The sequence below is a fragment of the Chiloscyllium plagiosum genome, chromosome 34 (genome assembly GCF_004010195.1).
Source record: "Chiloscyllium plagiosum isolate BGI_BamShark_2017 chromosome 34, ASM401019v2, whole genome shotgun sequence".
Taxonomy (NCBI): domain Eukaryota; kingdom Metazoa; phylum Chordata; class Chondrichthyes; order Orectolobiformes; family Hemiscylliidae; genus Chiloscyllium; species Chiloscyllium plagiosum.
Window position 1 is genome coordinate 29,802,295 of NC_057743.1, and position 27,412 is coordinate 29,829,706.

General features: G+C 40.3%; 1 protein-coding gene across 2 annotated transcripts in view; it reads left to right on the top strand.

Annotated features, from left to right (window-relative positions):
* LOC122540385 (multiple epidermal growth factor-like domains protein 6) overlaps window positions 1-27,412 on the top strand; it is a 430,729-nt gene that overhangs the window by 190,526 nt on the left and 212,791 nt on the right. For both annotated transcript variants that reach the window (XM_043676046.1, XM_043676049.1), the window contains exon 5: window positions 8,457-8,579. In XM_043676046.1, coding sequence (XP_043531981.1) covers window positions 8,457-8,579 — 123 coding nt within the window. The remainder of the gene's footprint in view (window positions 1-8,456; window positions 8,580-27,412) is intronic.

Consider the following 27,412-nt stretch of genomic DNA (forward strand, 5'->3'; position numbering starts at 1 on the left):
TCCACTGTCTGCAAGCCATAAAACATGGGTGTGATAGAATGCTCTCCTCTGCCTGGATGAGTGTAGCTCTAACAAACTCAAGAAGTTCAACACCATCCAAGACAATGTAGCCCATTTGAATGGAACTCAATCCAGCAGTTTCAGCATCCAATTCCTCCTCCACCACCACTGCACAATGACATTGGTGTGTGACAGCTACAAGATGCATTTCAGCAACTCACCAAAGTTCTGTCAACTCCAGCTTCCAAACTTACAACTACTGCCATCAAGAAGGCAAGAGCGGTAGGTGCATTGGTTCACCTTCAACTGCAATTTCTCCTTCAAGCCTCACACCCTGCTGATTTGGAACTATCACAGGATCTCAGAGATGTTAAATTGAGGAATTCTGTATATGTTGTTTAAAATAATATATTTTATGACGAGTCCTGGGAGTAGCAGGGCTTGAATTCCAGCATGCTACCCCAGTGAGGTGTGACAGGTTAAGTTATTGAACTGGTTAATCCATTTAACATAATTTTGAACCCTGCCTTGGCAAAGGCTGATCGCTTTTTAAAAGCTATCTTTATTTATTTGTTCAATATTAATTGCCTAACTCTAATTGCCCTTGAGAAGGTAGTACTGAGCTACTTTCCAGAACTGTTGCAGTCCCTGAGTTAAAGAAGGAAAATGTGCTTAAAACAGATGTCAGGTAGCAAGTACAATTGAGAACCCACTTGAATATAGAAGGTTCAAATGGGAGGTAAAAAGGAAAATGCAAGAAATAATGCAGACATTCAGCTCATCATATTTGCACCAGCCAATAGTGCCAAATTGTGCCTTTTCTCCACGAACCTGCACATATTTAAATAGAAATAATCATCTAATGCCCTCTTGAATACCTCAATTGAGCCTGCCTTTACTACATTTCCAGACAGTGCATTCAGACCCTAACTATTCACTGTGTGAAAAAGATTTTTTTTATCTCAGATTTGCTTCTTTTGCAAAACACTTTAAAATTATGTAGTCTGGTACTCAATTCATTGAGAAGTGACAAGTTATCTTTATCAAGTCTGTTCATACCTCTCGTGAGTTTGAAAGCTTTGATCAAAGCTCCTCTTCACCTTCTTCCTTCCAAGGAAACGGATTGCAACTTCTCCAAACTTTGTTCACAACTGAATTGTTTAATTCCTTAAACCATTCTCATACACACTCCTGCATTCTTTCCAATCCATTCACATCCTTCCTATAGTGTGGTGCCCAAAACTGTACACAATACACAGGTGAGATCGCATAAGTTCATCGTGATGTTCCTGCTACGGAGCTCTGTGCCATTATTACTGAAACCTGGAATGTGGTACAATTTCTTAACAGCTTTCTCTCGTTATCCTATCGCCTTTAATGAGTTGTGCACACATACACCCACGTCTCTGTGCTCCTGAGTATCCATTTCAATAGTACCCTAATTTTTATATTATCTCTCCATGTTTTTTGCATCACCTCAGACTTCTCTATGAGCAATTCACCAACTCCACTAAGATGTCAAAGTTCTACATTGTCCCCCTTACAGTCTACAGATCTCCCAAGTTTTATGTCATCTGCAATCTTTACATTGTCCCCATTCACACCAAGATCTAGATTATTAATATTGATAAAGAAAAGCAAGAAAGTCCCAATACCAATTCCTGGGGAGCACCACTTCAAAGCTCCTTCCAGACCAAAATAAACCCACTAACCATTACTCTCTTGTTTCCTTTCCTTCAGCCCATTTCATATTCATGTTGCAGCTATTCCTTTTATTCCAGAATCTATAACTTATCTTACATGTCTGGTCTCTGGCATTGTTCCAACAGCCTTGCCCTCCTCAATCCTCCTTCAAAAATCCTAACAAGTTATGATTTTCCCTTAACAATTTCGTGCTGAGTCTTCCAAATCAGCCCACATTTTTCTATGTAACATGTAATAATAATCATTTTCAGAAGATTCCCCCACTGAAGTTAAACTGACTGATCTTTAGTTGTTGGGCCATGCATCTAGCCTCTCTGTATAAGTCCCCTTTTGAATCTTTTATCAATCCAAACCCTTTTTTAACCATATGTTTACTATTGATATGCATATAGAAAACTTTGGGATTTCCCTTTTTGTTAACTGTCATTCTTTTTATTATAATCCCTATTTATTTCTTGCATTTGCCTTTTTACCTCCCTTTTGAACCTTCTGTATTTAAGTGGGTTCTCAATTGTACTTGCCACCTGACATCTGTTTTAAGCGCATTTTCCTTCTTTAACTCAAGGACTGCAACAGTTCTAGAAAGTAGCTCAGTACTATCTTCTCAAGGGCAATTAGAGTTAGGCAATTAATATTGAACAACTAAATAAAGATAGCTTTTAAAAAGCGATCAGTCTTTGCCAAGGCAGGATTCAAAATTATGTTCAATGGATTAACCAGTTCAATAACTTAACCTGTCACACCTCACTGGGGTAGCATGCTGGAATTCAAGCCCTGCTACTCCCAGGACTCGTCATAAAATATATTATTTTAAATAACATTTACAGAATTCCTCAATTTACCTGATCATCAGATGGAGGTTGACTGAAAGCCATGAGACAAGGCTCTGTCTTTAACAAAAATTGCTATTTATTACAAGTAAATAGACAGTAGCTATGTAAACAATTATGAACTGTCAACATATAACCCAAACTAGTTAAAACCCTAGCCCCTTATAAACTCCCCCTTACATACACACCCACAGACAGGAAAGATGAGTATTATAGGAAGATGGAAAGGCTAGGAAATCAGTTCAGTCGCACCTGTTCACAGAACTGCCCGAGATGGTTCTTGCACTGATCAAAACGCTGTTTCTCAGTCTTCCTTCTCCGGATACTTTCACTGGTTTGCAGGAGGCACTGTTGCGTAGTTCGTACTTAAAAAAACATCTCTAACTTATTAATTAAAAGCAATAACTTTCAGGAACTGTTAAAGTTAAAATAAACTGATTTTCTTCAAGCTTAAAGTGGGAACACTGCAGGGAACAGAGAGTGCTGTCAGTTTGTGGAAATGTGTTGGCTTCTCCCCATCTTGTTTACAGCTCCAAGTTGTTCAGTTACCCAAGAACCAGTCACATAGCTATTTTCAGGCAAAAAACCTTTACTATCAATAACTGGTCACTAGTCGCCAGACCATTCAGCTCCTTGTTGCCGGCTGAATCTCTATTTGTACATGGCCTTGGCTTCAGCTTGTCTGCACCTTGTTCCACTTCTGCTTGAACCAACAGCTGTCTAAGCAGTTCTTACAATGATGTCAGATTAACTTGATTTCAAAAACATGCAGTGTTCCTTCAACAGCCCTTGGTTTTAAAACAGACTTTTTCTCATTTCTGTCCACAATTAATAATGCTGAAAAATAAAAGAAGTCACAGTCTTTACAAACCTGTGTATTCTAATATCCACATGTTGAGTGAAGGCTGTGTCAGCTCTGATGCCTTTCATGCTCAAATAGCCTAATGTCTGATCTGATCGTTGATTTTTCTTGAAACTGGCAGCTTTCTTTGCTTAGAATCACCATCAATGCAAACAATAGATGAAAGGAAAGAAGAAAGACTTGAATTTATATATCAGCTTTCACCACTTCCAGATTTCTCAAAGTGTTTTACTGCAAATACAGTACCTTCAAAGTGTCTGTTCTAATGTAAGAAATACATCAGCCAATTTTTACATATCAAGACCACACAAAGTGGCAGTGAAACAACTTACTAGATAAGCTGTTTTTTTAAGTGATAGATTTTGGGCTGAACATTGAGAGAATTCCCCTGCCCCTCTTCCACAAAGCATTGTGAATTCTCTCAGGACCATCTGCGAAGGCAGACCTCCATTTAACATTTCACCCAAAGGGGTCACCTCAGGCTGTGCAGGAATCCCTCAGTACTGCACTTGGGGAGGCAGCCAAACTGAAATTACAACGCTTTAACTCTGAAACAAGAGTGCTACCCACTGAGTGAGGGCTGTCAGATTTATGCCTAAGGTAGCTTGGCAAGCAGCAGCTTGGAATGATCCAATGCTCCCAATACTCCGCAAACAATCTTTGGTACAGCCTGCCAGCTATCAGCTTATTAATATCGTTTTTCACATGGTAATTATGGGCCATGTTACACATTCCAATCCTCAAACAGTGATCTACAACAGAGCTGTTTCAGTGACAAGCAGGAAGCAGGCAAGCTGTCTTAATAACTGACAGATGTGCTGCCTTACTTTACATCTATTCCAGCGAGGTTCCTCATCCTGCCCTCTTTCAGTCCCTGGATTCATTCATCCTCTGCAAACGGCAGTTTTGATGCTCGCAGTTGCCCCCACTGTAATTAGACCCCTTGTGGCGATCATTCATTTTATGCCAAGCTCTGTATGGGGCAGTGGGGGGGGAGGTGGGAGGTGGTGTATGAATACTGCATCTCCACCCCCTGCTCCAACCCCAGCTCATAATCCTTTTTCATTGACCACGGAGTCTGAATTCTCCTGGATATTGTCTCCCTGTGTGATTATTGAGCCAAGGAGACACTACCCCTTTTGTTTTTGTTAAAGAAATGGAATATGAATGAGTTTTGTGTGAGCCACTGGAGTTGGACTCCAGACTATTCTGTTTGGTTTGATCATTTCTGGCGCCATCAAGGTCCTTGCCATATGAAAAACATTTCCCCGCTTGGGAGAATTGTTGTTGCCATGTAGTACTAACAGATGTTTGAAATTCCTTTGCCTTCCCTTCTCTGATTTCTCCCCTCTTCTCAAGTTGCTGGGTACACTTCCCTGAACCTTTCCCCACCCTCCCCAAATAATTAATCCACGTGGCCAGCGTTCAGACGTGAGTGTAATTAGTAAACATTGCCAAGCTATTCTTCCGTCGGAGTCATTACAGCACCTGACTCCAATCAATGCTGCAGTCACCCAAAGCCCCAAGTCCAGCATAGGACAGTAGATAGTCACCTGACTCTGATCCCTGTAGAATTTATTCATCTTAGGAAAGATTGACATTCAGTCATTGTGCATTTTCATCTCATTCCCAGCTCAGGGATGCCTTACATTTGAATGTTGAACTTCCAACTGCCATTCTCTGAACTCAACGATGCCCTTTTATTAACTTTGTTCCTAAAGGCACCACTTGCTATGTCACCTAATTTCGTGCCATCAAAACAACTTAGATGCATGGCTCTCTATTCTTTCATTCAAGTCACTGATAAATATAGTGCAAAGGTAGGAAACATCACTAGTACATTCTACTAATTGGAATTTATATTCATTTTACTTTGACTCTCGTACCTCCTAACCAATTCCTGATACATGTTTGTAGATTCCCCCAATTCCATATGTTTTAAAAAAAACCCTGCAGATTCTGGAAATCAGAAAAAAAACTCCAGAAATTGCTGGGAACACTCAGCAGCTCTGGCTGTACCTGTGGAGAGAATTAACGTTTTGGGTTCAGTGACCATTCTTCAGAATGGAAGAATGTGCTTTCATTTTGCTAACCATCTCTTGTGTGGTCAAATGCCTACTGGAGGACCATGTAAATGACATTCATAGACGGAATTATACACCGTATCATGCCTCAAAAACCTGATCGCATTTATATCTTAAGGAGAAAGCGAGGACTGCAAATGCTGGAGGTCAGAGTCATAGAATGTGGTGTTGGAAAAGCACAGCTGGTCAGGCAGCGTTCGAAGAGTAGGAGAGTCGACGTTTTGGCATAAGCCCTTCCTGATGAAGGGCTTATGCCTGAAACGTTGACTCACCTGTTCCTGAGATGTTTCCTGACCGGCTGTGCTTTTCCAGCACCACACTCTTTGACATATTTATATCTTAACCCCAGCTCAGGAATGAAATATGATCTGTAATGCTTCTGCAGCTGTGATCTGCTATCTTAGCACAATGAAGCCAGACTCAGTTACACATTGAACAGCATCTTCTCTTGACATCTGTGCACAGGCCTCAGCTGCCTGCAAAGGTTGTCACCATATTATAAAACGCTGTATATATTAATCACCTAACTAAAACAGAGGAACCATAAGATAAAAAAAAACTTCTATCTAATTTGTCCTCTCGCAGGATACAACGATAATGGAGTTGTTAACTAATCACAACAATCAATCTCTTATCATTTAATCTATTACAGAGTTAGAGTGAGGTAAGGAAAACCCAATTTGGGAAAGCCTGGCCTATCCAGAGATTGAATGTCAGCTGTTTCACTGACCATGTTACACTTAAGACTGTCATGTCACAAATTGCTAATATTTCTATCTTAAATTTATCTAATTTTCAATTAAATTTTTCAATTTGGGGCGGCACGGTGGCTCAGTGGTTAGCACTGCTGCCTCACAGCACCAGGGTCCCGGGTTCAATTCCAGCCTTGGATGACTGTCTGTGTGGAGTTTGCACATTCTTCCCGTGTCTGCGTGGGTTTCCTCCGGGTGCTCCGGTTTCCTCCCACAATCCAAAGGTGCGCAGGTCAGGTGAATTGGCTGTGCTAAAGTGTCCATAGTGTTAGGTGCATCAGTCAGAGGGAAATGGGTCTGGGTGGGTTACTCTTCGGAAGGTCGGTGTGGATTTGTTGGGCCAAAGGGTCTGTTTCCACACTGTAGGGAATCTAATCTAATCTAAATGGATCAATACCAACTATTGCTGCCATTTCAAGGGAGAGATTGTTGGAGTTACGCCTGACATTTAACTAATCTATAACAACATGTAGAAAGCATGAAAAGCGTTTATGGTACCAAAGAAATCCACTGTAAACTCTTTGAGGAATTAAGTCACTGACAGTATACAGAACTAACCTTCATATTGTGTGGAGGAATTAAGTCACTGACAGTATACAGAACTAACCTTCATATTGTGTGGAGTACATTATAAAGTGTACTTTGTACTTGATAAATTGTTTATTTCTCATTCTGAAATGTCAGCTGAAGATTTGAGTGCTATTAGGTTATTAGACCCAATCCCTTTACAAAGTCAATAAACTGCGGAACAAAAGCAGAAATTGCTGGAAAAACCCGGCAGGTCTGGCAGCATCAGTGAAGGGAAAGCAGAGTTAACTTCTGGATCTACTGACCCTTCTTCAAAACAGATTATAGATTATGTTGCCCTAGCTATTTTCTCACCATAACCTCAATCCTTCTCTCTCCAAAAAAAAAGTCCAGTGGTTTCTTGAGCTCAATTATGGGATGAAAGCATTGTGCCCTGACATCCCTTCCTCCTCCTTCTATTAGCCTCAAGCTCTTTCCTGATGAAGGGCTTTTGACCAAAACGTTGATTTTCCTGCTCCTCGGATGCTGCCTGACCTGCTGTGCTTTTCCAGCACCACTCTAATCTTGACTTTAATTTCCAGCATCTGCAGTATCCATTTCCACCTTGAGGTTACTATGGTCAAGTGCGTTTTTCAGACATTGATTTGGTTGCTGTTTTTGTAAAAGGTTTGACCTTCTGACTTTGAATCAGTTAATGTCACTGCTTAAGTAATGGAGAGAAAAATTACACTAAGCACCAATATCCCATGGCACAGCCTGAAGGCCTCCTCCATTTCTCCTTGTATTTCATCCTCTAACATAGTCAACAATTTGTCAGGATTGATTTTATCTCTTGCAATCTCCTGCATCTCTATCTTCCTTTAAGGCACACTTTCAAACCGACTTCTGTGATTATATTATTAATAAGCTGTCCTATTTCCCCTGATGTGGCCCCATGACAAATTTGTTTGACCGTCAATGCTGTGAATTATCACAGAGTGTTTACAATGTTAGAGGCATTATATAAAAGCAACATGTAGTTCCTTTTATAATGGTGTGAAAGTATAATTGTTTCAACAGTTCAAATACATTTCTACAGCAATGTTCTAAGCCTTGAAGGAATGGTAGTACCCGTTTTTGCAAAGCATCCTTCATGAAATTCCACTACATTTTATGTCAAAGAATTATTGTCTTGAAGTGTAATCATTGTAATGTCAGAAGTCTATTTGCCAGTTTACACTTAGCAAAATCCCACAAGTAACTTTGAGATAATGACCAGATAATGTTTTATCATGATGTTGGTCGGAGGATAAGTATTGGCCAAAACAGTGGTGAGAATTCTTGTTCTCTGTTGTGGGATCTTATATGTCCACCTGAAGAGACAAATGGTACCTTGATTTAATATCTCTGACAGGGCAGTACTCCTTCAATTTTCTGACTCAGAGGTGAGAGGGCTATCCATTGAGTTAAAGGCTAACACTTCTGTGACATTAGGCATATAAATCAGGCACTCAGTGGTCTGTTTTCACTCACCATCCCATGGGCCCTTGGCCAAATAAAATAGATTGAACATTTGATACAAGGGAAATGAGATTAACTTGGCTGTAACAAAGAGCCTGATATAGACACAATACACTGAATGGCTTCATTCTAAGTCTCTGTTAAGACATTAAATAGGCAACATACTGAGGTTGTATGTGTGTGCTTTATTTTACAGATGTGAATGAATGTGAAGAGAACAATGGAGAATGTGAAGGTCAATGCCGTAATACCATCGGTAGTTTCTACTGCAAGTGTCTGGAGGGTTTGAAGTTGAAAGCTGATGGGAAAACCTGTGAAGGTAGGGATAAAGCACATGGACATTTGAGCTTTTGAGCACCATGATGTGAATTTTGTTGGAAGCTTGTTAAGAACCCCAACTTTTGGATTGAACTGTTGTGTTTGAAATAGATTTATTGGAGAAATAGAATCACTTCATTTCCGACAGTAGTCCATTGATGGGTTTATCAACTGTTTATCCTGGAATTGATTTGAACTTCTATTGATCACAATTTGTATGTCAGTTATTATTGAATTATGGGAAAAAAATCAAGCACCAGATTCCTCAGTGGAATGTGTATCAATTGAAAATGATCAAGAGATCAATGTATTTTAAGCGCACAACCTTTCGTTGTTACGTGAAAGAGAGAAGGAGAGAAACCAAGTGAGAAAGCAGTGGGCACTGGAGTTTAGAACATGGAATGAGATATGTTTGGAAATTGAAATGTGAAGGAGAGATGGATGCTAGTGATTAGAATGTGGTTGGGAGTTGGGTGCGAGAGGTTGGAATGTAGGTGGGTTTCAGCTGCTGGGAAAGGTTGTAGGTGGAAGGTAGGTGTTGGAAATTAGAATGTAGGAGTGAGATAGACACTGGGTTTATGATGCTAAAAGTGCTATCATACTAACATGCTTAGGGTGTAGGTTTGCTCGCTGAGCTCAGCGAGCAAACTTTCACCCTAAACCTCAACCTGAGCTACAAACCTTCACAAACCTTGCAAAAATACTAACATGCACTGTTTGACTACGGTATCAGTAGGTAACACTTAGATACAGTAACAGTTCAAAATATTTGATTGTGGTATTGGTGAATGATGTTTGACTCTCATGTGCAGTTTTACACCTCTTGTCTAATTTGTAACTATTCACGTATACCCCTCAGGACAACTTATTTCCTGAATCTGATCCAGGAAAAGTCAATGAAAGATTCCAGAAAGATTGTGGAGCTTATAAATTATATTTTATGACATTTCGTTTGAACCCTCTGATCACGTACTTCATTGTTAAGTGTTTCAGCTATTTATGTTTTCTCTGTAAATTTTAGCAGCAATTTACTTTGTTTCTAACATTTATCATGCCAGAGGGATTGTTATTTTCCTTTACATATTTCTATCACTATATGAAATCAGTAAGTTTCCATGCAGGTTCGGTCAGAAATATGTGCCAACAATTTCTGGTAGAATAATTTTTATAAGTTCTATTCTTGAGTTCTACTATTTGAAATGTGCATTGTATTTCCAAACGTTGTCTCTCTTAAGATTTCAGTTTTGTAGTTATTATATTTCAAATGGTTTTCAAGGTGTATTTGCTGATCTAAGACATTGTAAGTCTTCCGTTGGTTCTACTTTGCATGTTTTGTTATCATTTTGTTCATGAGGATTCCAGTTGCCATTTTGATTCTTGGCTGTACATGACATTGGTTACTCTGAGTGCTGTCACTTTTGAAGAGTTATCATTGTTCTATTGTTGAGAATATAACAAAAGAATATTAAGAAGTGCTTGATGCTATCAATACTGTCAGAGCGAGTTTTTATGAGAACATTGTCAGAGCGAGTTTTTACGAGAACAATTATTATTAGTAACAGTAAGGCTTTATATTATAAAAGGTTGATGTCTCACCAAGGCCATAACTGACAGCTAAGACAGTAAAGGTCTTATTCAAAGATTCAAATACATATTTCAAACTCGCTTCAGACACTGAATACATGAATGGAACACATTGGGTGACATCCAGTGAGGTGGTCAACGATTGTGGTTGGTGAGTGCAGGATGTATTCAGTGCCGCCAGGAACGGAAATGAAAAAACTGGAGGAGGAGGAGTGCATGAGAAGTTTAGATCACACAAAGGGTATGAAGATGTAAGGATAAAGATAGAGGAAGCCTGTTACTTAAAGCTCTCGTGGTAATGGCAGCTATAATTTGGAAATCCACACATATATTTTCATGAGAATAAGAATGAATAGGATAAAAAGATCTTGTAAAGGAACATTGGGGAACAGATGTAAGGTAGTCAAATATGGGCTGCCTGGGCTGTTTTTTTCAATAGGTGAGGGGAATCCAGTTGCAACTGTGGGCTGAATCTTATAACTTTTTGGCAAAGTCTGAGCTGCAGTGGGTTTTTTGGAGGGTCAGTTGCCATGAGGCCATATCTTATTAAATTCACCTCATTAGTTACTTTCCACACCTATTTCATCTCTCATGTTTGACCTCCACCTCACCTTCCCATGTACTGTTCCCAGAACTGTTCACCGCTCACTGTCTCTTCCAGAATTCACTGGCCTCCCTTGTGCCCACACCATTTTTAAATGTCCATTGTAGAGTTGGATAAGCACTGTCAGTCTGGAGCTGCCCTCTGCAATTCCTGAGCTTTGCCCCAGACATGGCAAATGGAGGTAATTAGAACCTCAGTTTATGGGTAGAGTCTTGGAGGTCTTGTTGGACTTGGTAGTGCCAACCCCAGGACCAATCATGGAGGCCACAACACCAGACCATGCCAGCATGTTCCATGGTTGCCACCTGGGTTAAAGCAGTCTCAGCCATTTAGAGTAATGCCCAGTGCTGTAGAAAGAAGGTCAAGTCCTTCTCTACTCTGCCAGTATAAGTGCCATCACCTTCTCTCCAATACCTCACATTCACTTGATCTCAGCTGCCGTACCCACCTCCCACAAAGGGTCATGCTCTACCACTCTCACTGTTGCCTGCAACATCTTCCTCAAATTGTCACTCCCCCAACTTCTGACACCAGTAACCCTGCATGCCCTCTGTGCTGCCTTAGTCCATAGAGGAGCAGAATTAGGGAATTCAGCCCATCGATTCTGCTCTGCCATGGCTGATATCTTATCCAAAACTCCTGCTTTCACCCCGTAACTTGATCCCCTTGCTAATCACAAACCCCTAATCCATCTTTGCCTTAAATACACTCAATGACTTGGCCTCCACACCCTTCTGTGGCAATGAGTTCCACAGATTCATCACCCTTTGGCTGTAGAAATTCCTCCTCATCTCTGTTTCAAAGGGTTGTCCCTTCACCCTGAGATTTTGCCCTCAGCGTCTAGTTTTTCCTACAGGTGGAAACATCTTTTCTAGTTTTAATCCCAGCAGGCTTCTCAGTATTCTGTAAGTTTCAAAGAGGTTCTCCCCCCACCCTTCTAAACTCCATTGAGTACAGACCCAGAGACGTCAACCACTCCTCATATGACACATCTTTCATTCTCGGGATCATTCCTGTGAACCGCCACTGGGCCCCTTCCAAGGCCAGCACATTGGTGTTACATTAGCCATTTTTCAGTCTTTTTGGACCTTTACTGATTTCAATGATTCCTGAAAGGTCACCACCATGTCTCCCCAATCTCCTCAGCTAACTCCTTCAGAACTCTGGGGTATAGTCCATCTGGTCCGAATGATTTATCTACCCTCAGACCTTTCCATTTCTCAGCACCTTCTCCTTGGTGATAACTACCGTGCCCGCTTTTACCCCGACTGTCTTGAAGTTCTGGAATGTTACTAGTGCCTTCCACTGGGAAGACTGATGCAAAGTATCTATTCAGCTCCGCTGCCATTTCTTTGTTCTCCATTGCTACTTCTCCAGCCTCATTTTCCTGCAGTCTGATGTCCACTCTTGATTCTCTTTTACCTTTAATACATCTAAAAACCTCTTTCAGTCTTCTTATATATTACTAGCTAGCTTTCCTTCAGATTTCATCTTCTCTATACTTATTGCTTTATTAGTTGCTCTATGCTGGTTTTTAAAGGCTTCTCAATCCTCTGGCTTCCCACTAATCTTTTGGTATAACCCTTCTTCAGGACCCAGGGTTCTGATAAAGGGTCACACACTGCTCCACCTCCTGATGCTGCCTGGCTTGCTGTGTTCTTCCAGCCTCCTGCTTGTCTATTTTGGATTCCAGCATCTGCTGAATTTTTGTCTCCCGCTAATCTTTTGCTTTTATGCTTTCCCTGACTTCCCTTGTCAACTGTGGTTGCCTTGTCCTCCCCTTCATATGTTTTGTCTTCCTTGGGATGAATTTCTGCTCTGCCTCCTGAATTAACCCAGAAACCCCTGCTATTGCTGCTCCCTTGTTTTCCCAGCTAGGTTCCCCTTCCAGTCAACTCTGGCTAGCTCCTCTTCCATTTCTTTGTAGTCACCTTTACTGAATTGTAATACGTTACATCTGATTCCAGCTTCTCCCTCTCAAACTGCAGGGTGAATATTATCATATATTGGTCATTGCTCCTAGGGTTTCTTTCATCTTAAGCTCCATTATCAAGATCATTACATCTCATAATCCAGAACTGCCTGTTACCCTAGTAGGTTCTGTCATAAGTGGTCCAAAAACCATCTCATAGGCATTCCACAAATTCCTTTTCTTGGGATCCACTGCCAATCTGATTTTCCCAGTCTACCCGCATATTGAAGTCCCCCCATGATTATTATAACTGTGCCTTTCCTACATGCCTTTTCTATCTCATGATTTATTTTCTGCCCCAGATAAGGGACAACCATGAGAAGAAAGGCAGGACTGAAGGTGTTGTACTTAAATGTCCCCAGTATATGAAACAAAGGAGCTTGTAGCTCACACTGAATACTGACTGCTGCTTGGGGCTTTTTCTATTGCGGTTCTGCAATTCTAATCATACAGATTATATGCCTTCTTACCCTATATCACTTCTTGCTATTGATTTAATTTAATTTCTTATGACAAAGCAACCTAGTACCTTGTGCCCCTCTGCCTGTCCTTTCAATAGAACATATATCCTTGAATATGTTCCTAGCCCTGATCCCATTGTAGCCCTATCTCTGTAATACTCACAACATTGCACCCACCAATTACAAGCTCCTTTGTTTCATATACTGCGCACATTTAAGTACAACACCCTCAGAGCTGCGTTGGCTGCCTTTCTTCTCATATTGTCCCCTTAACTGCTGTGTCTGAAGTTAGATTCCTGACCCTTTCCATACGCTCTGTCCTGTTACTTGATGTGGAAACTTTAACAACCACTCCTGTGCCCCCAACCAGTTTAAAGTCCTTATGACCACTCTATTTAACCTTTCTGCGGAGATCCTAGTCCTAGGTTGGTTCAGATGAATCTGCTTCCACTTCCTTTACCGGTGTCTCAAATAAATACCAGTAGTACAGTAAATAAGTACAAAAATACATGCTTTTGGTCCCAGTGGTACTGTTGCCACCTGTCCCAGTATTGATGCCAGTGCCCTAAAAAATGGAACCCCTCTTTCTCATACCACTTCTTTAGCCTTGTGTTTACTTCCCTAAGCTTATTATCTCTTTGTCAATTTTAAGGGGGCTCAGGTAATAATTATAACCTTTGAGGTCCTGATGAAGCAGTGAGACATCATACTGGAGAGAGACAAAGTGGAGGCAGAAACAATGGGCTTATTCTTAAGTGCAGGAGTCAGAGAGGGGTTGAAAGTACTTCACCAGAAACATGCATCTGTGTCCAAGTCTTGCAAAGACATGGCTTCTCAAATGTTGAGATGTCGAACAGAACAGAACTGTTTGGCAGAAAAGTTGAAACTGAACTTATTGGAGGCAGATTTAGCTCTGACATGATGTGGACATTCCAGTTGAAGATAGCGAAGCCAAGAATGCTAATTGATGAAGCTAAATTTGCAAGATAATTCAATAAGTATGGCATGCAATTGGGTAAGTTACTGCTATAATAATGCTTATTTATTGTGTATGGCATTCATTACTAAAAGACAAATAAAAATTCACCTATTTGTAACATACTATATTGTAATAATATAAAAGGTTAGAGATAAAATAAAGTGCCTCATGGGGAAATTGCTTACAGTTTCTGGTTTATTCCAATCACAGAGACTCCTGACAAAGGATTGAAAACACTGCGTACATGTGTGTGAAAGTGTGTGCGTGTCTGTCTGAAGGGCCAATGCTATATAACTGCCATTATCTATCTGTGTGCAGGCTATTTAAAATGGTGGCTGGTGTTCCTGCAGTAGCCAATTTCAAGGCCTTGCAAACCATGATCCAAAAGCCCAGATGTAGGCCATCAATGTTGGTACAGTTCTTCTGACAACATGTCGAACAAAATCTCTGTGTACACGTTTGTGGTTGTGAAAAGGTCCAGTGGCACTATTTGAAAAATAAAGAAGGGAAATTGTTTCAAGTGGTTGTGGTCAATATTTATCCCTCAACTAAAATCACTAAAAATTAACGATGTAGTCATTAGCCCATTACTGTTGGTGGAAGCTTGTAGTGTGTAAACTGATTGGCATATTTTCTACATTTAGAATCATAGAATCCCTACAGTGTGGAAACAGACCATTTGGCCCAACAAATCCACACCGACCCTCCGAAGAGTAACCCACCCAGACCCATTGCCCAATCTTATTGTTCTACATCTACCCTTGACTAATGTACCTAACCTTCAGATCCCTGAACACTATGGGCAATTTCCCATGGCCAATCCACCCAAACCTGCACATCTTTGGACTGTAGGAGGAAACCCACACAGACAAGGGGAGAACGTGCAAACTCCATACGGTCGTCCGAGGCTGGAATCGAACCTGTGTCCCTGGCGCTGCGAGGCAGCAGTGCTAGCCACCGTGCCACCCCCATGAAACATTAGATAACAAATGGTTACACCTGAAACGTTGACTGGTATTTGCCAGTGTGCATAATCCTGTTGTTGTAATTAATGTAAATGTTCTGGCCACTGGAGATTTTCATGGGAAGCTTTTTCCCTGAATGAAGCTCCCCTTTCTAGGAGCTAGGCCTTGATGTTGTTTGGATGTACCACTGCCGTACAGACTGCTGATCTTGGAGAAGTTGGCTCACTGACACATTCTCAAGAGTAATTAGCAATAGGAAATAAATGCTGATCTGAGCAAATGAACAAAACGTTAGAGGATATGGGCAAATAGATGATACATGATCTCATTGCCCAAATTAGAGGAGCAAAGTGGCATGTTCCTATGTTGAGGAAGTCACATTCTTCTGAGGAAGGGTCACAGGACACAAAGCGTTAACTCTGATTTCTCACCACAGATGCTGCCAGACCTGCTAATCTTTTCCAGCAATTTCTGTTGTTGTTCCTGATTTCCACCATCCACAGTTCTTCTGCTTTTTATCACACCCTTCAGCCTACCCAATGGCAGATGCTATTATTTCCATGTGGTAGGTGTGACATTTGAACAGGAATGTGTGCAATATGCCCCTCCCCTGCCATGATGTCTGTGGGATGGTGAAGGATAGAAGGTCATTCCTTTGCCACCTTGATCAGGACCCAGATTCAATTCCCGCCTGGCAACTGTCTGTGTGGAGTTTGCACGTTCTCCCCGTGTCTGCGTGGATTTCCTCCGGGTGCTCCGGTTTCCTCCCACAGTCCAAAGATATGCAAGTTAGGTGAATTGGCCATGCTAAATTGCCCGTAGTATTAGGTGCATTAATGTAGGGGTAAAAATGTAGGGGAATGGGTCTGGGTGGGTTGCTCTTCGGAGGGCCGGTGTGGACTTGTTTGGCCAAAGGGCCTGTTTCCACACTGTAGGGAATCTATCTATAAATGGGATTGAACATGGCAGATCTAAGAACTGACTCATATTCAGGGGACCATCCCCTTCCTCCACATGACTCACACGGTCCATTTCTGGGATTTTGTATCAAAGTGTATGTAGTCTAGTCAGATAAATTAATCTGATGTATTGATCAGCCGTTGTTGAATTAAATGTAATTAAACGGGTTTGAGGAACTTAGTGTCCGGGTCTTGGAGCATTACTTGTTGAGACCAAGTTGTATAAATCTGTCTGTATTCCCATAGAGTATGAGAGAATGACCTAATTTAGGTATTGGAAATATTAAAAACGATTTGCTAGGGTAAAAAAGGGAAATTATTTCTTCAAATCAGGGTGGGGGATGTGTAATCTTAAAATGAGATGTAGACTGTTTAGGAGTTTAATCAGGAAGTGCCTTTTCACAGGAAGGGGAATAGAAATTGGAAATCCTCTCCCTGAGGTCTGTGGATACTGGAATACAATTGGAGCTTTCACATTGCGATAAGATCTTGTTAAGTAAGAGTATCAAGCAATGTGAAGCAACGACTGGTTAATGGAGTACTATACAAATCTTCCATGTTATAATTGGATGGAGGAACAGGCTCAAGGAACTGAATGGCCTCCTCCTATTCCTCTGTTGAACTCTGAGGGATTTTGAGGCCATTGCATTTAATAACTTGGATTGGAGGCAATGTTAGATAAACAAGATGCCCAGTGTACAAAGTCATATACTCTAATGATGGTTTTCACCTGCTTCTTCCAGTGCATTGCCTCAATTTGAAATACAATTAATTGCAAAATTTCAATGATTTTGGAGCTAAGTGGGAAATGTAAAGAGATTTTTATTTCTTGAATTCCTCTGAAATAAGTGAGGAAACAAAACACAAATGTCTGCGCTGGGCCCTGAAGAAAATAGTCCCTTCAGTACTGCGATCAAGATTTGCTCGGCATTTTCGTGGATAATCTGTGCTGCTGTCTGGAGCCAGGAGACCCAGATTCATTTCATATTGGTTTGATTAACAAGGTAAAATAAGTCACTGGCATGGAGCCAGAAATTAAACACAATGAAAAGTGGGTTTTTTCCACCTCAGACAGCATTTACGTTTTATGAACTGAGCGGGTGTCAGTCTGGTGTCAGCTATTAATTTTCCTTCACTGGACCAAAGATCAAACACACAATGGTCTCATTGTGTAAATTGGCTCACTAACTGCCCCAGTCAAGAGATTGCCCTTAAGAAATGTCAGTCTACAGACTCATCAAAATAACGTGGCGCACATGTTCACTGTCAGGTTTGTGCCCTGTTGATACCGCACAAGTCAAGCTATTATTACTAGTGGACAATTTTTCAAATTAAGACTCATTTGTGACTCTAGAGATTATGTAATGCATGATCCGAATTCGATATAATCAAAGGACATATTAATACTTCATTCCCGATATGAGCAATGTAATGTAGGTAAGTGCTTCTCTGTCCCTGTGGTATCAATCTAGTCATCCCATCTCCAATCCCCTCAACTGTGGTTGGGCCCTGTCCCTGTTTATTTGCATTGTTCCCTCTACTTCTGTTGATTGTTCTCTTTTCCTGTTTGCTTTCTGTTTCTTTCTCTTGGTCGTGCAATAGTTGTCTTTTCCTCTGTCTCAGATGCCTCAATCTGTCTTTCAGTTTGTTTGTTTTCCTGAGGTGAGAACTTGACACAGTGGGTAGGTGTTATGACATGAGGTAAACCCCTCTGCTAATTTAAAACCAGCAACACAGAAAAGATTTATCCTGTGCAGTAATCTGTGAAAATTTAATAGGCCAAGAACTAATTAAAGAACAAATTGACAACTTTATTTCTTAAAGTATAACAGAGAATAATTAACTAACAACTATTTACAATTCCTTCCTCTAACCTATCTTTTATTTTCCCCTCTGTAATATTAGTCTGATAAAACCCCACAATTAAGATTTATAAAATAAAACTTCTTATCTCAAAACCCAGGCAGCTTTCAGTTTTCTTTGAATTCCTGAATTCTTCATCTTGCGGATTCTGCTTCAGAGGTTATTGATCAATAAAGAGAGCTATTTTTTGGGCAGTTTTTTAACATGCTGGTGGCTTGGCAGTTCTCCTCTCAATTGTTCAATTTTCCCCAGTCTTATACCCCCAAAGCATTGGGTTGTGTCATTGGCTTTTAAAGATTGTCAATATACTAAATTCAAACTGGATTGGAGTTTGGTCTTTTTCGGGGTATAATTTAAACTGATTGGCCTAATTTGAATCAGTTTTGTCATTTCCAGGCAATCAGCTAATTTAGCTTTCGACCAAATGTTACATTGTTACTTTATTGAGAACACTTGGTGCTGTCAGGTAGCTCTACCAACTTTTAACTCTATTAAAGGTACAGTACACCCACATCTTCATAACAGTAGGGAAGACAGTGGCATAGTAATAATGTCACTGGACTAGAAATGCAGAGGCTCACCCTAATATGCTGGGGACAATTAATAAACTGGTAACGTAAAATGATTGTCATATGGAAATTCCATCTGCCTCCTTTTAGGGAAGGAAATCTGCTGCCTGATCCTGGTCTGAGCTACATGAGATCCAACTCTTGAATGCCCTCTGAAATGGCCCAAGCCACTTTGTTGTGTCAAACAGTAACAGAAGAGTCAAAAGAAATAAAACCAGCATATTACTTAGGTAACCAAGGCATTAGAAATAAAAACAAAATACCAAGCATATTGATTTGCAAAGTCTTCCTCACCAACACCTGGGACCTTGCGCCAATATTGGGAGAGCTGTCTCACAGAAAAGGCAGTCTGACGTAGTCATATTCACTGAATCATACCTTACAGACATCATCATCACTGCTGTGTATGCCATATCCTTTTGCAGTAGACAGGCAGGAGGCTGGAAGAACACAGCAAGCCAGGCAGCATCAGGAGGTGCAGAAGTCAATGTTTCGAGTTCTGAAGAAGGGTTACACCCGAAACATCAACTTCTGCACCTCACGATGCTGCCTGGCTTGCTGTATTCTTCCAGCCGCCTGCCTGTCTACTCTGGATTCCACCATCTGCAGATTTTTTTTGTCTCCTACTAACAGCGCAGACCCAGGAGAGGTGACTGCACAGTGGTGTACGGTGACGTCAGAGTTGCCCTGGGAAAGGACAATAAAGGAAAACCAATTAGTCCTTTTTCTGACCATTCTATCTGCCACAGAAGCATCGGTGCATGACTGTCTTCGGAGGAATAACTATCATACTATTCTCGTGAAGATGAAGTATTGCATTCAAACTGAGTATACTCTCTACTGTGTGGTGTGTCTGAAACACTGTAGGATAGAGGCAGTGCAGAACTAGCAGCTCCAATATGGGCATTGCTGAGGTACTTTGGCCATCAGCAGCAGAATTATATTTATTTACAATATGTAATCTCATGGTCTGCATATCCCTCACTGTACCATTAGCATCAAGCCAAGAGTTCAATGAAGAGTGTTCTAGTGAATGCTGTATTCAACAACTGCAAAACTTAAAAATTAGTACAGTTACACAGCAGGGTTACTTGCATACTAAACAGTGGAAGCAGCATATGATAGAACTAAGTGATCCTATGACTAACAAATCAAATGTAAGCTCTGCAGTCCTGTTATATCCAGTCATAAATGGTGGTGGATAATTAAACAATGCAGATTTCACCAATGTTTTTATCCTCAATGAACTCAGTCTATTTCTGCAAAAGATAAGGCTGAAGGTTTTACAAATATTGACAGCTAGAAGTGTCAAGTGGATGATCCATCTTGGCGTCATCATGAAATCCTGACCATTATTGATGCCAGTCTTCAGCAAATTTGATTCACTCTATGTGGTGTCAAGAAATGGCTGAAGGCATAAGATATTGCAAAGGCTTTAGGATCTGACAACATCCTGGGAACTGCAGACTTGTGTTCCAGAACTAGGCATGCCCATTGCCAACCTGTTCCAGCACAGCTAGAACACTGGCATTCACCTGACAATATGGGAAACTGCCCAGGTATCTCCCATCCAAAAAAACACAGGAAAAATCTAACCAAGTTAGTTATCACCATCTCAGCCTCTCTTCAATCATCAGCAAAATGATGTAAGGTGTCACCAACAGTGCTATCAAATTTATTCCACAATACCCTGCTCACTGATGTTCAGTTTTGGTTCTGTAAGGGTCAAGGCAGCTTCTGACCTCATTGCAGCCAAGATTCAATCATAGATAAAAGAGTTTAATTCTAGAGGTGAGGTGAGAGTGACAGAGCTCGAAGTCAAGGCAGAATTTGACCAAGTGTGGCATCAAGATGCTCCAGCCAAACTGGAGTCAGTGGGAATCAGAGGGAAAATTTGCCATTGCTTGGAATCATCTCAAGCACAAAGGAAGATGGCCATAGTTGTTGCAGGCCAATCATCTCAGTCCTAAGACACCAGGACTTCCTGGTTGGGTTTTAGGCTCAACCATCTTTCGAGACTTCATTTATGATTTTCATTTATCATAAAATGGTACAGCATATAAAACATCTTAATTTTTCTGGCCCCAAATATTGTGCTGTAGCATATACTTAGCTAGGATGTCAACTGCTTATCCACTCACGCTGCCCCCACACTTTTCAGCCACGACATGCTATACTTGCTCTGATAGTCAGCCTCAACTTTCACAAATGCACATTTTACTTACCAGGCCATTATAACTGCGTACAAGGGGACAATTCAGCAAACAATCTGGCTGTGTTGCAAAGATGCGCAGGAGTTTAAGACACATCCTCAAAGGTAGACTCCATTTGATGACAAATGGGGAGAAACTAGTCTTTCAACAAAACAAATGAAGCATGAAGCTGGTTTAGGATGGAAGTTGCATTATTTCACTATAACACTGACAGGAAGAGTGTGTTAGTAATGAAGTCCTCCTACTCCATGATCCATACCAAAACTGTAAATGTCTGGTTAGTCTTCAAAATAGTCAATATGTTTCACTATATTACTGCCCAGAATAAAATAAACTATGTCTAGGTTAATTTAATAAACTCAAAAGTAACTAATTTATTATAAACAAAATAATTTTTATAATAAATGGGAAACCTAATTAACAACCTAAGTTACTATGCAGATTCAACTATATACCTTTAATTCCAATACTACTCTGCCATGATGAAATAGGCTTTATAAAAAAAAACAATTATGAAAATACCTTTGTGACGCCAAGGATCCCAACTGAACACATTGCAAAAAAGAAAAAGTTCTCATGGTCCAGTCAACTTTCTGTTGTCAAGGTCGCAATATGACACCCATGGGATCAATGGGAGATCTTTCGATTAGAATTTAGTTCAGATGAGAGTCAATTAGAATTAGTAGTTCAGCTTCTCAAGTTTAAAGAGTGGGTTAAGGATAATGATTCTGGAGGTTTATCAGATTCCCAGGAAAGACTTTACTGAGGGAGATCTGTGCAGTGTGTGTGTGTGTGTGTGTGTGTGTGTGTGTGTGTGTGTGTGTGTGTGTGTGTGTGTAAAAGACAGCAACTTTTACAGAGGCTGTTACTAGGCAACCCTCAGCACATAGTCAAGATGTGTGGTGCTGGAAAAGCACAGCCGGTCAGGCAACATCTGAGGAGCAGGAGAGTCAACATTTCGAGCATAAGCTCTTCATCAGGAAAGCCCTCAGCACACAGGCATATCTCTTGCAAACATGGGTTGTCAAGCAACTAAAGCCATTAAACCCCAATTTTTACTTTTTTTACAAGCTTTGCTTATATGATTTCCACAAAGTCATGTGACATTTTCTAAATACTAGGTGGCTGAAGCAATTTTTTTAAATAAAAAAGATGTAAATCCTTTTTAATCCAGAATGTGCAAATCCTTAAATCTCTCTCTTCTAGCTTTCTTCTTGTTGTTGTTTTTAATGACAGTGTATTCCCAACAACTAACTTGCCTAATAATTGGGCCACAGTGAGGGAATTCACCATGTTTGTAAGAAACTGGTGCGAGAATGGGGGAAGAAGGAATCTATCCTGAAGAAGACAAGATGCCCAAGACCAACTATACCATAAGAACATGGACCGGACACTGGCCTGACCTTGAACAGTGTGCATCAGAAACAGGTCCTTTGAAAGTCATCAGAATAACTATCACCAGAAACGCAACGTGTATGTAAGCACTGAAATGGGTAAATTCGCAGTCTGAGTCCAGCAAATATCTCAGAGCAACAACAAGTAGGTGTTCCCGGTTTATGCAACAAAAATATTTTGCGTTGCAGAAGACCAATGTCACTCAGAGGCTACCAAAAAACAAGTCCAGTGATGGTTCATCCAATAATAACAAAAGCACTAGGAGTACCCATGAAGCCACATTGGCAACAGAGATGAAACATCCATATATTTTGATATGCATAGCAACCAAACTGTGGAAAGGTTGAAAAACAGTTTCTAATGACAGTCACAGGACTTGAGAAGACAGGGTTATTCCTCATCTGCATGACTAATGGAACAAAATTATAACCAATAGTAATTTTCAAACCTAAATCCCTGCCAAAAATCAACTTTCCTCCTTGAGGTTCTGCGGCCAGTCAGTAACAGCAGTTATATGGATGAGGATGGAGTGAAGTTATGGATCGATCATGTTTGGAATATGCATCCCATTGGTTTATGTATAGAGTGCAGTTTATTACTTTAGGACATGTTCAGATATTGTATAACTGATGATCAAATGGCACCTGTAAATAAATAACACCCATATTCCAGTGACACTGGGATGTCTAATGTCCATAGTTAAATCTTTAGATGTATACTCCTTCAAGCCATTTAGGGATCATGTTTGTGTTAAATGGAATAGGTGAATGATTGACAGAGAGAAAAAAATCACAAGTAGTGGACATATGTGTACCGCCAGCTTGACATTCATGTGGTTCTGTCAGCAAATCATAGAATGCTATTAGTGCATAAATTGTCATCAGGTTGTTCAAAATGTGCGAACTATCAATTCAATTGACACACAGAAACGTGATTTGTTCTGGAGGGCTGATTCTGAAACAAAAAGCACCACATCTGATGCAGAGTGGGAAGCTTATGATCATTCCACTGCAAAATTGATTCAGATTCAATCTACTCAACTCTTTTTTTTGATTGTCAAAAATAGTGATGCTTGTGGTTAAAGGTATCTCTGTACAATTAATTTAGAATCATAGAGTCATAGAGATATACAGCATGGAGTTGTCCCATAGGTGACTTTTATATCTTTCCCAACACTCTAAACCTATGCCCTCTAGTTCTGGACTCCCACACCCCAGGGAAGAGACTTTGTCTATTTATTCTATCCATGCCCCCCATGATTTTATAAACCTTTGTAAGGTCACCCCTCAGCCTCCAATGCTCCAAGGAACACAGCCTCAATTATTAAATCATGCTACATTATCTTAATAGATGAATGAGTGTTATTTTCCTTCACATTTTAAAACGGTGACCACCCACATTATATTGACAGTCTGTGTCATATACTCCACCTTTAAATTGACTCCCATTTTTGGAACAATGGTTGGAGGTTTCTAAGATGAACTTATACGCTGGCATCCATGGTTATGTACACAAATCATTGAAGGTAGCAGGACAGGCTCAGAAAATGGTTTGTGAGGCATGAGGGAATCTGGGCTTGAGAAATAGAGGCATAGAGTCTAGAAACAATAAAATCAACAAGTTATCATGATCAGACCAACAGAACTCATTATGGTTCAGTATTGCCAAACTAGATTAATAGCTCAAATCTTAAATCATATTGTGGAGATTGTCAGGGGATCTAATAACTCATTAATTCACAGATTTTCATCAGATGAGTCTGAATTGGAGTAACATTTCCAATTTTAAGCACTACAATTTCCAAAGCTTTGGAAGATTCCAGAGAAGTAGTATAAAAGATTTCTAAGAATGGTTTCTGGGATGAAGGATTTCAGTAATGTGGAAAGATTAGACAGACTCCATCTGTTCTCCTTAGAGAAAAGGTTGAGAGGGAATGTGATGGAGGTATTCAAAATCATGAGGAGTTTAGACAGAATAGATAGAGAGAAACTGTTCCCATTGAAGTAAGGACTGAGAACCAGGAGGGCACAGATATAAGTAGAATGACAAAAGAAATAATGACATGATGAGGAACTTTTTTATAGTTAGGTTTACAGTTTAGAATGCACTCTGGGAGGCTGTGGAGGAGGCAGAATCACTTGTATCTTTCAAATGAAAATTGCATAATTATCTGAAGAGAAAAACGTGCTTGAGTATGGGAGAAGGCATGGACTGCGATTAGCTTTGATACTCTTGCATAGAGTTGGCACTGACACAGTGGACCAAAAATAAAAACAGAAATTGCTGGAAAAATTCAGCAGATCTGACAGCATCTGTAGAGAGAAAGCAGTTAACTTTTCGGGTCCAGTGACCCACCTGGACCAAATGTCTTACAAGCATAATAACAATCAGTCGGTCATCTGAGCCTATTCAATTAAGATTAAGGCCAATCTGATTTTAACCTCTGAAGTATCACAGTATTCAAGAATCTTTTCACCTCCACCTTAAAAATATTTAAACGTTCTGTATCCACTGCCTCTGAGGAAGGGAATTCCAAAGACTCACAACTCTTTGAGAGAGAAAAAATGTTTCCTCTTCTCTATCTTAAATGGATTTCCACTCATTTTTAAACTATGAACCCTATTCCTAGATTGTCCCACAAGAGGAAATATTGTTTTGACATTCCCCTGTTCGGAAGTCCCCTCAGGATTTTAAATGTTTCGATTAAGACTCTTCTGATGCTTCTAAATAGTCTGTCTAGCCTTTCCTCATGAGGAAATCTGATCACTCCAGGTATTAGTCTAATAAATCTATTTGTCTTCTTCTGTACTATATCATTCTGTATGTTAAATACACAGATGTTGGATGGTAAATATAGCTTTCAATGCTAAAAGTGTTAGTTCCAAATTTAAACATTGCTTAAAAAGAGATATATTCTCAAATCATTTGTCTTGCACTTATTGGGACCAGGGTGCAAGAAACAGATGGAAAAGAGATATTTAATACTCTGATTGGGCTGTTAGACTCTGATTGGTCACAGTGTTGCCATTGCTAGTGCAGCATGGATTGACTGTCCAATGACGGCTTTGTTGCCCAATGCAAAAAGGTGAAATCTATGTACAAAATCCTTTTACCTATATATTACAGAGTCTTATGTGACTACATATAGCTTCTACCATGTACAAAAGTGTAGGCCTGACTGATGATCTTGAATTGATTTCTGGTGTAATTTACAGTATAGTCTGGATTATTTAATAGATGTAATTCTGTAACAAAACCACATCTTATGTTGGATATTGTGTTCAAAGGCTTGGTTGAACACAACTAGCCCGCTTTAAACAGACAATCAGATATATTGTTTGATATAATGCACCAGTAGTTGGGATATACAGCCTACATACCTGGCATCACACTGGTGCTAAATACAGGTATTGCATTATTGTTCTGTGTGGTAGGCAGAACTGGTTTTGGCTTGGCAGCAGTATCCTGTGATTGGAAAAATACACTCATGGGTTTACTGCAAAGTAGCAGCATGAAGTGGCTCGCTTCAGCTGCTGTTCAAGTTTTTCAAGACACCTGCTCCTTCCAAGGAATTTTAATATGGGAAAGTAGACGATTTAATGTTCAAACAAGAAACTTGTGTTTATGTTGAAACTCATCATATTTTTCAAACATTTCAAAGTGCGTTCATGTATAATATTTTATGAAAAGTGCACTGATAGTCATTTTGTCAACCATCATTACTTTGCAATGACTACAAATTGAGGGGTGATAGATTTAAGACAGATCTCAGAGGCAGGTTCTTTACGCAGAGTGGTAAGGGATTGGAGTGTTTTGCTTGTTAATGTAGTCAACTCAGCCACATTAGGGAGATTTAAATAATCCTTAGATAAGCACATGGATGATTTTGGGATAGTGTAGGGGGACGAGCTGAGAATAGTTCACAGGTCGGTGCAACATTGAGGGACGAAGGGCCTGTTCTGCGCTGTATTGTTCTATGTTCTATGTTCTAATGACTTAACACTTTTTAGTTGCACTCATTGAGGGAGCAGTTTTGGCCAGGACATCAATAGAACTTCCTGATATATTTTGAATAGTGCCAATATATCTTGCTGTCTGCCTGAGCAGACAAAACATAACCTCACTAACTGCTCAGGACTTTCAAACTCAATTATCAACTCAAATCCTAAAATAGGTAAGGGTTTGCTGGTGAATAATGGGAGAGCAACCAAATAACTGCCAATCTAGAGGAGGCTGTCAGTTGAGGTAAAGACTTGGAGTGTGTGTAGAATTGATGAGCAGGATGTTGATCAGGAGGCAAACAGGCTGTGAACAAAAATGTAGAACAAACCTTGAATTAGGCACTTACTCAAGATTTTTCCTAATGCTGTCGTCAAGAGTTAATTACAAGGCAGTGTTGCCCAGAGGCAGCCTACTAAAAGCATTGTAACAGGTTTCAGACACTTCAAAGCAGCCTGTAAACTGGGAAAAAGGGCTGGAGCCAGACTAAGTGTGAGTTGTACTGCTGCCACACTCACTCATCTCTAACTGGTTGGTGATTTTTTTTCTCTTCTCTCCGCACCGCACCTCTCCCATTTCCCTTTGCTGAGCATCCTGTCATTGTGTAACACTGTGTCACTAGGTAGCACCATCAGGGACAGGCAAACCTGAACATAGCTCATCTGTGTGATCCTTACTCTCAACAACTCAGCTCTGAACTCATGCTCACACTTAAAGTAAACTCAGCATAATATACAGATTAAAGTAAATTCATTGCAAGTATTTCATGCTTGGTCACACTTGGCTATGTCATTGGCTGCCCTCCCATTGGCCATTATCCATGTATGTGTCTGGAGAACTTGTGTCTAGACTGGCTATTTGATCTTAATGCAACCAAGCAGCTCTAGTATTTACCTGAAATGTAGTAGTCACAAGGCATTTTCAGACCCCGACACACGCAAACACACACATACAAACAATAGCAAAATCTATGCATCAAGCGATTCCTCCTACTTGCTTCCTCATTTTCTTGATGACAGTTGTCAACAGGTGAGTCCTTACCACTTATCCCAGTGAGAATTAATGGGCTTAGTTTTAACTCTACTTGCCTAGCGGAAACAAGATAAATCGACAGTTAAAATCCCTCCCTGTTACATATTCATCCCCTGGCTGCCAGGATTCCACTGATCATCATTTTAATCTGCTCTCTGGGGTCAAAGACACCTTCCCAAGTCACCTCATCAGAGTCCTTAATAATGGTTTTAAAGTCTTTATATTAAAGTTACTCTGCC